At 32.4% G+C, this 12,047-nt stretch overlaps 1 protein-coding gene across 7 annotated transcripts in view; it reads right to left on the reverse strand.

Moving 5' to 3' along the window:
• The window catches only part of LOC113516739 (protein ultraspiracle homolog), a 58,459-nt gene that overhangs the window by 32,742 nt on the left and 13,670 nt on the right, over positions 1 to 12,047 (reverse strand). For 2 of the 7 annotated variants that reach the window (XM_026901202.3, XM_026901203.3), the window contains exon 2: positions 5,594 to 5,858. The exons of 2 other annotated variants lie outside the window; for them this stretch is intronic. In XM_026901202.3, the coding sequence (XP_026757003.2) occupies positions 5,594 to 5,777 (184 nt within the window). In that variant the 5' untranslated portion in view covers positions 5,778 to 5,858. Of the gene's footprint in view, positions 1 to 5,593; positions 5,928 to 6,174; positions 6,191 to 12,047 lie in introns of those variants that run through there. 3 more of the 7 variants (XM_026901204.3, XM_026901200.3, XM_026901201.3) reach the window with 3 other exon arrangements.

Consider the following 12,047-nt stretch of genomic DNA (forward strand, 5'->3'; position numbering starts at 1 on the left):
ATTTTTATATACAGTACTTGGCTGTATCAGATAGAGAGAAAAAATCTGCTTGTTTACCAGCAGTATTCGCATATAAATGAATACACCTACCAACAATGATTTCATTTGAATCATGTATTTACTACAAACATAGCTGGACTTATAAAATAGTAGAATCATTTTAATTCATCAAGTGTAAACTACATTTCCGTATATACCTTAATTTCAATAAATCATATTCCTAATCCAATTTTTATGATAACCTTTAAAGTTGTATTTAATTATGCAACAGATTTTCATACAAATAAAAATATATATACCAAATTAAGTATGTAGATATTTTTGACTAATTAAAAAAAAATACTGCAAATGTTATACTAATGCTGATGAATGATGTTTTTTTTACAAGTAATTACAAGGAGACAATGCGATAGAGTGTGAGACCTCACCATTTGCTCAGTATATGCAGAGATATAATTACCTATTGATGATTTTTGTGTTTATCAAAACCTAGATTAGTTTATGATATTCCACTTACGTCCTTGAGATGATTTATTTTTCTATCATTTATAAAATCACTTTATCTACAAATTTTCATCCCATCTATTAAGAAAGTGGTTAAGGTTTATCATATCATTTGTCCTAAGCAATATTGCTTTTTGTATCAAATTCAGACATATAAAGTACATTATTTAAAAGGCATGTATCTACTTAATAATTTTGAAAACCTTTGGTTGGTATCTTCCGAGAAAAAATAACAAGAACCTTAAAAATCATAGAGAATGATATTGTATCGTTATTTTAAACTATTGAATGAATATTAATAGGTGGAGTGACGACCTTAAATGCATTGCGGGAAGTCAGTGGATGTAGGCGGCACAGGACCATTATGGTGGAGACCTATGTTCAACTGTGGACAGATAATAGCTGAGATAATGATGATGAAGTAATATTAAACCAGAATGCAAATGACAAATTAAAATTAAATGATAAATTAAATTATCAAAATCACAATAATACTCATAAAAGTGAATACCATTTAAAACCCGTAAATCACTGATGTTTTGGTAACTGTTCATTAGTAATCATAAGCTTGTTTATCAACTTCATACCATAAAAATAGTTTATAGGGGTTTGGATTTCCACATAATTCAATAGCACGTTGCGTTGAGCCAAAAATACAGAATGGAAATTCCTCAACGTAATGCATATATTCATTGAATCGATCTGAATCTTTTCTACCTTATAACCTAATCAGTGGGAAGATATCACAGGCATGGTTGGCGAATGTTAAATCTATATTATAAAGTTAAGTAGATAAGGTTCAAGGTGGAACTAAATACAGAATTTCAAATGATCTCATTTCCGAGAGTAAAATACATTTGCGCTGAATATTTGATTTCCAAAAATAAATTCATCGTGAAGTAAATAATATAAATAAGTACACGCGTACACATTTATGTTTTGAAAATTTTATGACCTAAAATGCTTTGGCGTAAATAGGTACTGAAAAAGATAATAATAAGATCATAAAGATTATCGACTGGAAGTGATTAGCCAATTATATTTTATACCCAGGTATAAAAATATTTTATGACTATCTAGTGATAAGGTTCATCTTCGTATTAAAGTCCGAGACGATTATAAAATAAATGATGTGCACTTTTGTCAAGTATTTGAGAAAAGTATAATTTTCAAGGAAAATAATAAATTTTTAATCTAATTAAATTATACGTAAATTTTCGGAATTAGAGAAAAAAAACCGTAAGGATACTGTATATAGTACGTAGTATATTACTCACAGTACGTATAGCAACTTAGACGTTTGAAGAAATCCTTGAAAAGCGCCGATTGTGAAGTTGTCAAAATTGGAATAGTATTATGTTCTGATTCTATTGAATTGAAGCTCTATCATAACGCGTCTAAATAATACGTGAATACCAAGTTTGGAATAAAACTGACTGAAAGACTTGTAACAGCAAGTTACCAATAAGTTACCCTAAAGGTATGGTTTCCATTGTCAACCGAATTCAAAAGGAGTCGGTTGTATTTTTTACGTTTGTACCTCATAACTCCATCATTTATTAACTAATTTGGGAAATTCTTATTGTATCTGAAAGCATATACTTTCACAAATTAGTCCCATAGAAATTTTATCAAAATCGATTCAGTAATTTAGTTCTAAAATCAAAATAACTGGTTTTGCCACGATTGAAATTAGTTTTTTTTTTTGTGGAACACAATATTATTTTTGTTATTATATATATACAAATAGGAACAATCTAGAGCATCGAATATTGCAAGTTTAGACGACTTATTGCGAATTGCAGTAAACACATATCAAAGAATATTCTTTAAATATTAGCTATCTCTTAATATGTTCACACTAAAAAATATAAGAAGTAAGGATTGAATAGAGAATCGCTCACTTAGTATAAATCCTCCTTACCATGATAAGGTAACAGATATGCCTTCAAAGAGTAAAAACGTCAATTCGATTGCACAATGTTTAAAATAACAATTTGCAAGTCATCATGAGCTTCATATAGGGAATCGATAACTAATTGAAATAGTACAGTACAAACTAATGTCTACGAAATATAAGGTTTACAAATAGATTTTGGGCAGCAAAAAAAAAAAAAACACTTCACGACTAAATTTGAATTCAGAACACATAACGGAATTAAGTATTTTTTTAAAGTTTTTCTACGAAACAAGCTAAAATTAATAACAGACAATACGGGAGTCAATCCATAAAATAAATCCATCAAAGAGTCAATCAATAAATTGCAAAAATAATTATAAAAATTTGTTTAGAAATGACAAATCCAAAACCCTCTCTTCTTGGAAGCTGTTTAACAAAAACAAAAGACCAGTTTAAACTGCGATTAATCGCACAATCTTTAAAATAACAATTTGCAAGTCACTATTAGCTCTAATACGGAATCGATATGTAATTAAAATAATGAACTACAAATGAAAGTTCCACTAAAAATAACCATAACGACTTTTTTTATAGATATTTCTTGCGCCACTTAGGGTTTTACAAAGATAGCGATTGTATGGAAGGCTTTAAATTATTAACCTTTCGATTTTTAAATTAATCATTGTTGAAATCGATTCGCGTATATTATGTATCAAGATGTTTTGCATAATATATTTTTGGTATTCAATAAGTCACGTTTATTTGTTTATATAGTATATATTAAATAATATAATTATATAAGGCAATATTTTTAACAATAGTCAAAATTTTTGTTTGTAAATTTAGTACACAATTGTATTTTGGATTGAATCTTATTTGTAAATATTGCAATGAATTCAAATCTACCTCATATATCGCATAATATATTTTATAATTTATTATTACATATTTTCGTAATGAAATGATTTTATATCGTTTAATTTAGTATATATTGAGTTGAATTAAGATGAAAAGGCGCCTTTTAATGAAATTGGATATTCATAATTTATTATATAGAGTTTGTAAACAGAAAATTATGTACCTATATAATATATGCATAGGTGAGTACGAATCAAAGAGATTTCATTTCATCGTGCGAGCAACCATGATTTTCGTCACTTCGTATAATCACTCACTGTGTAATTAACAAACTCGTTAGAAAATAATAATTACTTGTAAAGTGTAATGAAGGGAAAAATGGAATATACTGCTGGTCTTATACAACTACTGCATAATGACTGCTAAATTATAACGATACAGAGTGATAGGGAGAGAGTTGATTACTTATAAAAAAATACAGTATAGCCTACCAGTAATAAACAATTATATAATAAACAATTAGAGGTCAAAATTACACCGATACGACATCATAACCTTCAAGAAAAGAGCATATTCTTTTTTAAAAGGCCGGCAGCACACCTGCAATGCCGTTAGTGTTGTGGGTGATCATGGGCGGCGGTAGTCACTTACCACCAGGTGAGCCGCATGCTCGTTTGCCCTCTGTGTTGTAAAAAACATAAAACCTAATAGATAAATATCCTATGGATGAACAATCTTATATTTATTATTAATATTTATCTTTTTGAGCTCTTATATTCTGAGGTCCATCGAGGCTAGAGTGAATAGGTAATATTTGAGTCTACGTGCAGCATTTTAGACCACTCATTCACTTAACATCACGTGAGACTATGGTAAAACGCGCTCAAATGTTATAATTTTACTGAGACAATAAAAATGTAACTACACAATGTCCGTAACATGAGACATATTTAAAAAAGTAACTTGAGAGGTCTTAATAAGACCAAAAACAATATTTTTTAGAATTTTTATCTATCTGTCTGCTTCTTCTTGCATCATGCAAAAACTGCTACACCAAATCGGATACGGTTTTCACAGTTGTGTTCTTAAAGGTGTAACTTAAAATATGTTGTACGTTTTATATTGATACAGAAGTGATCTATTTCATTGGTTTTGCTACTTCTGAAATCCACGCGCGTAGCAGTAGCGGGCAAAAAGAAAAAAAAAAAAAAATAATGCAGAATTCTTACAAATCTTGAAAAAAAAAAACGGTATATATAAGGTATGCTAAATAATAATAATGTAAGTAATAAATGTCTAGTACTTTGTGTACTAGTCATTATAGTGACGTAACTTAATTAATTTCGTGTAAATACATACATATACTTCATAGAAAACCACTGAAACCAGTATCACCTTTTATTTAAACTATACGTCATACTTATATTTGCAATCCTATAATTTTTGCAGTTTATTTATTTTCTATCAATTAGTAAGAATCTACAGTACGTAGTACCTAGGCAAATATAAAAATTGTAAAACTGTCTGTATACGTATTAACGTTAACGCCTTCGTAGATATCTATCTACGAAGGTATTAAGAAATAAAGATAAGTTTCAAAGTTCAATTAATTACACATCCTTATTTTGTAAGTACTAACTTACACCCTCGACTTCGTCCGCATGATCGGGATATTTTCACTGACAGAGATAAAAGTGTAACCTATGTCTTTCTCCATACTATATAATATTAAATTTCGGTCAGTGGGTACCCTTAGTCTCATAGTGATTTATTAAGTCACCAAGGAGCAAAGAGGTAATAAACAAACAAAATAACATTATACATTTATAATATTAATAAGGATTAAATAACATATTCTATGAGGGCTGCTTGCTTTGTGATGCGAGTATTAGGGTTGTTAATGATATACAGGTTATAAGTGGTAAGTATTTTAAGATTTTACAACTTATTTTATTTGAACGAAAGAATTATATTTGAAGATTTTTAAATAATAAATTTTTATACGTTTCCAAGAATTTTCCAAACCCAAATTACCCAAATTAATAATTCAACCTCAATCTATAAGGTAAAAGTACTTTTACTGATTTATCGATTATTTTCAAGGTCCCACTACCTATTTCTGTAACTTTGAATTCTTCCAGCGACCTTAGACACAAATTAAATATATAACTATATGTATATACGGCCTAATGTTAATGACACAAGGCATAGATGTTGAAAATAATATTGCTGACATTTCTAGTCAGGTGTAGGTTTAATGATAAGTCCAATGATTTATTCGCGGCAAAAAATTATCATTAACATAGGCCTTAAGTTAAAATACATATTTACATTGCATGTCGAGCGAACTGTCGCTGGAAATGGTGGAGGGCGTCGGAAGCGGCTGCATAAAGCCAGTCACGGGCGCCGGAGTGGCCGGCGATGGTTGCTGTTGTCCCGACAACGGCGGCCGCGCCCAGTTCATCAGCGCTGTCACCGACATCGTCGGCTTGTCCTTCTTCGCCACACTCGACATGACCACAAACTAGCATCCTCACATCACTAGAGACTCTTCAAGAGCCACTGCACTTCGCACTTGCCGATGATCGCGATTACACTGCACGGATTAACACGTCAATCGACTGCCCCACGTCACGTTGATGCGACTGTCACGAACAATTTGCGCCTGAATGTTAGAATCCGCGAATAATGATATTAACGATTAAGAATGTAAATAATGTGAGTGAAGGCGACCGAGACCGAATAAACGACTATCGTGATAAGAGGACAGCACAGCATTACAACAACCGTCCGTGCAGGGGACAATCTAGACAACGTTGTGACATTGTGATAACGATAGTTTGCACCCGACGCGACACGCCGATATCAGTGCAGCTCGTCAACAATGCGCCGCAAGTAACAAATACACTCACCGATGCCCAACTAGTGACTAATGCGCAATTCAACTAGCTCTGATTTGACAAAAAAATATAGGTACCCGCTAGTACCTACTCGCCAACTTCCGCGCGGTTACGGGCGTGAAGGTCTCACCCGAAGCGCTCAAGGTCCGTATACAATCATACATGAATAAATCTGATTTTATGTTGAGCAAAACGAGTTGCTATAATCATGTTTTTTGCCATTTACTCGTAAATGATACCAAAATGAACTAGATAATTTTAAGAATTTTATGGTTAGGTAGTTATGTATATGTTAGGAGTTGGGATGGAATCATCTAAATAATTGAAGTTGTTAGCAGTTGGCCTTCATGATCGTGGCTGTGGCGCGTTTCTGTAATTATATTATACGTCACTCGTGGACCGAACTCCCAGCGCTAGCCCCTACCATGTAAAAATTTGCTTTTTCACTCAATAAAATTAAAAGCAATTTAATTAAACAATGATAATATTTATATTTTAATTAACTACCAAACGTATCATATTTATTGGGCATAGTTTTCGATATTTTCTCTACATTCATTTTATTGTTATCTTTATTATACTCAAATTATACATAATTGATATTTTCTATCATCATCATCATTGCCTTGCCTTTTTCATTTATCTGGGGTCCGCGCAGTTTGCCTTCTTTTATTGATTTTTATCTATATTTAAGAGAAATTAATAAATAACTAAACAAACACATCCTATATTTATCATTGTTCGTCTGTAGCCAATGATATTATAATAAAAAAACTTTTAAAAATCATTATTCATAGCAATACATAATAGACAATAAGTAATTACACTATGCTAATTTACTGCTGCTTAGTCACAAACCTTAATAATAGATAGGGATAGTAATATGGTACAGATAGTATATGTGACGCTCGCCTTCAAGGTAGTATGGAGTCAATAACATAATCAATAAGGCATAAGTAAAAAAAAAAAACAATGACTAAACGAAGGCCAAGTCAGGCGCCACGTTTAATCTACAATAGAGCAGAGGCATAAAAGTGTAAAAAAAATTGCATCTATTAGGTTCCAATGACGGATAAAACAATCAACAGCTTGATAAGTCTAGGTAGCAATTGATTTAGAAGTCATTATGAGCGACTTATTGCAACTACTTTTCCAGGACGGAGTTTCTTATTGTTAAAAGGTATAATTACGCTACCTCGCAATTTTTACGCACAACAATAAAATAGTAGTCAATTTTCATTCGCTGGTTTCATCAATGAACAGAATCAGAGAAACAAAAATAGAACTAAACAAAAACATCCGAAGAGTACCTTTTACTATTTAAAAGATATTAATTAAAATACACCTACATACACGTCCTTGAATTAAACATGTTGTTAATATCAAATCTTCTTCAATTTACGCATGTACAGATCATGAGACTGTCATAGATAAAACAATATAACAATTATTGACAAAGTGTAGAGTCGCAAGTAAATAACGCGATCTGGACAAAACACAATGTCAGGTAAATTTCTAAAGATACGAGGTATTTGCAAGAATCTCTGACTTTAAACTAAAGACTATATTCCATGAATACGTAATTGAATATCCTGCAGATTTATTGTTTGTCCACTAGTATTATCAATAAATACAAAAAAGATGATAAAAAAGGTGTTTGAAAATATAAAGGATATCATCACGACTAATGCATTACATTACATAGATAGTTTAGGAGTTGAATTACTCCATACTCACCAAATCATCTAAACCGTATTTAGCATATACAAATCATAATATAGTGGAACCAATGCGTTTATATAAAGCTAGCTAACATGTTTTGTTATGTTTGTTTACTTCAGCAAGGGGCCCGAGGACACATGTGGCCTTGCCCACATGCTTGAAGGTACATTTCACATTACTATTAGCGTAACAAAATAAAAACAATGACATATCCGGTCTTCTAAAATCTATTTTTAATAAAAATAAACACAAAGTAGATTTGTATAAAAGAAATGGTAAATAAACAATGACTAGAGACATATTGTTATGTGTATGTGGACAAAGATATATCAATAAATAAGGTTAAGTATTCATTTAATAATACAATATACGAGTACGCAATGACAATAAATACAAAAATTTGTAGGCATCACAAAATCAAATATATTCGAAATCGATACGTGTTATATTTACAACTAAATATTTATTTACGATATCAGTTATGCGAAATTAAAAAAAAAAAGCGGACATCGTTTGAGTAAATATACATTCTAATACAAATACACATTGAAATACTGTAATAGATACCACTGCGTATTATATATTAGATTATGAAAGAAGGCATTATATTAATAACCACGTGTAAAGCTCTGAAAGCAAAAAAGTTTGCGGGCTCATAAATGATAATTATGAATCTTCTCCTACATCAAAGCAAAGTATACCTAAATTAACTTAAAAATATTTTTGTTTGTCAGATACCATTCTTGTTCAAAACCTCCTAGTAGAATGCGTCTTAAAATCTTTCATTGTATTAGCTGCTGTAATCGTATTTGGAGATACAAATAATGTAATATTCACTGACCGCGAATTTGTAATGACTGCTAGTTAATTACTTATTGCAATAAAAAGCCTTGTCTGCTAAATCTACGGTTACGCCAACATTGACCGCGGTGTTAATACTAGTCTTCTCAGTTTCTTAAAGTCTATATGAAGCCATTTCAATATGAACTTGAATGTGACTTCAGCAGAATGTGAGATACACTAGTAGAGCACTCGCTAGCTAATGGTAGCGAAAACCGGGTTGATAATAGCTTCATGACAGTGAGATACGATAGTGCGATATAAGGCAGAATAGAAAGACAGAAAGAAATATGTATGAATATAAACACCATAAATCATATCCAGTAACCAAATGTTTTAAGCAACAAACTACTCTACGTTTAACCCATAAAGTTTAAATCATTTACTTATTACAACAACAAACAAATTTAATAATACGTATTACCATAAAAACTGAAAGTAAATATATGATATCTAATTATTGTGTGGATTGCCCGGATATTATTCACGCACGATTCTAAAGAATTCATCCAGGCGCGAATTTATATCCTTTCACGATTGATATGGGACGTCTGTAAGTATATACATTTTAGGTATACATCACCCGAACATGTCAATCAGGCGGTATCCTTGACAACCTCGCGTCTATGAAATTGATAGCTTCTCCCTTGGGAAGTGGTAGGCGGTTTCTATATTGTGTAGTTTATTGAAAGCGACAAATCAATATTTAAGCTGTAGTAAACAAAACACTTCGTCGCCATAATAGTTGCCTACATTGACGTCGATGTGTTTTGTACCTAGGTGTAATCGTAACTACTTAACAATCTCGGGGCGTTAGCGGTCAGAGGACACCTACACATGGCATGAATGGACAGCCATTATAAGAATATTGTCAAAATTAGATTTAGTAAGCAAATACCACTACCAGCAACAAACACGTGTGACACAAGTACATACCTACTTCTAAGTTACAATATTTCATTGTTCGATTTATCCTTTAGTATAAAAGGAACTAAATGCAAAAATATAAATAAATAGTTTTGATGAAAAGGTAAAAGAAAAAATACCCAATAGGTAAGTAAGTCTACTTATAAAAATGTACATTGTATACAGACAGATTACGCATCGTGCGTGGAACTGTTTGCAGTCTTATCAAAGAATGTTGTCGCTTTCAAATACTTTCTTTGGTCTGTATGACGTGCACTCGTGCATGTGGAGTTTGCTGAGGATTGCCGTCACCCCACTCCATCGCAGCTATCGATCTGCGCCGACCTTGACTTGAAGTGCGGCCACCAGCTACAATTATTAAGATTAACAATAGCGACGCGCGCGCACACTTTATCCGAATCTCAACCAATTTGTATGTACTCATTTGTATGTCACATACTTTCATTTTCGTCAAACCATAAAGTCATCAATACATACACTCTACATCTATATAAATAAAAATGTTCTGGGATAGGTCAGCATATAATGACGTCATGTTTGATAGGGCGCCATGTTTTCGTTGCGACGCGAATGTAATACCATACTGCAGACTGCAGCAAAAGAAAGAAGCAAGACCAAAGTCAAACGGCCGTCCTAGACTTGACCCGAAACACAGCAGGCGGGACGCGCGGGTGCGGTGAGTCAAAGGAGCGGGGGCGGCGCGACGCGTGCATTCGCCGCGAGATATGGGTAAACGGAACGCAGAGAAGCGCGCCGTAGGGGCCTGCGACCTTGGCGATTCGCTGACGGCTACAGGTGTTTTTTGTTTGTACACGAGATCGCCGAGCTTTGCTTGGTGGCCTGGCCAGTCTACACTGGCCAAGACGACCGCGACGCGGAGAGCGCAACCGGAACTCGACACTAGACGGTAGTCCAATCAATAAGACTGGTTACAAAATAAAGTAACAAATATTAATACATAAAATTACTCAATATCCCAAATAATAAAGTAAAAATGACCTTTTGTATCGTACTGTATGTAGCAAGTCAAAGATTTGTAATAAGCAAATATGGAATAATGTTTAAGAAAGCAAAGAAGAATAAAAAAAAAAAGAAAACAATAATGACCATAAGTATAATATTCACTTTTCAAATGAACGAACACTTAAATACTTATAAGAGTATAATAAAAAGACAAAAGGGGTATTAACATTCAAACACGCACTTGAACTAGCTAGTTAATCATCATTATGATAAGAGTTATAAAAATAAGTATCGTTATCCTACCATTTTTTATGTGGCATCTGTTTTAACAATATTTAATTTGAAATGATTGTTATCTAAAAGTGTTGAACGTCTTATAATAGGATTTGGATGATCTACAATATCTTGAATAAGGGTAGGAAATGCTATTAGAATTATTTAAAAACTAGGTATATCTGACGCAAACATTTCAAGTCACAATACAGATAATGACTGTAAATGATATGAGAATGATCGAGCGTCTTAGAACCCACCAGTACAATCGGCTAACCATGTTTGTAAATATGAACATTGTAACACTGTCCTTACAAGTAATTTTGCGTTTAGATAATTTGTTAGCTGAAATAGGCCATTACGTATGCCAGTATGTGTCATCGTAACCGTAATTTTGAACAGTAGTGTTTGGAGGCGGTCATTCATCATCAGATCTTTTTAGGTTGAAGTTGTTTTTAAACATATTTATAAATAGACTCGCCAATTTCAAACCTACTATTAAATTGTCTACGGCATTATTTAAACGATAAAAATACTTATTTTATTATAAAATCCACAGTTCTCTTCGCAAAACATCTATGTGTTAGATCATCTGTTTTTAACATCAACAAAGAGATTAGAGACATTAACTATAGATAAATTATCTTTCTAATATTACACAATACAAATTGGTTAGTATTTGCATATTTTATTTTTTATCGATACTTCATAATATCTTGTTATCTCCCACTTTAAATTAATAATAAACAACCACAATGACAAACAATATAGGAATGTCTAATACCTAAATATCCTTGGATTCATTAGATGTAAATGTCTGTTAGAGTAACTAAGCAAATTAATGCATTGGCGATGTGATTAAAAATATACACTATTCAATTTATTTTATTTACCAGATTTACAATATTTACCAGAGGAAGACTTTGTACAAAAGTCGTTTGCTTGGGCATCTCTGTCCCATTCATGTTTCTAGTGTGAAGCAGTTGTGTTTGCATGGCTGTTTTGGTTTGAAAGGCAGGGGATATGGCCATGAATTTATATGGTGCAGAATAATAACACCTGAGTCCTCAGGTATGGCAACGTACGGGGAGGTATCATGGGCGAAACATTATACTCTGTTATGTCCATGGTACTGCTTATGTCTATAGGTGACGGTTACC

Source organism: Galleria mellonella, unplaced genomic scaffold, assembly GCF_026898425.1.
Source record: "Galleria mellonella isolate WM207_F2 unplaced genomic scaffold, CSIRO_AGI_GalMel_v1 utg83, whole genome shotgun sequence".
Classification (NCBI taxonomy): domain Eukaryota; kingdom Metazoa; phylum Arthropoda; class Insecta; order Lepidoptera; family Pyralidae; genus Galleria; species Galleria mellonella.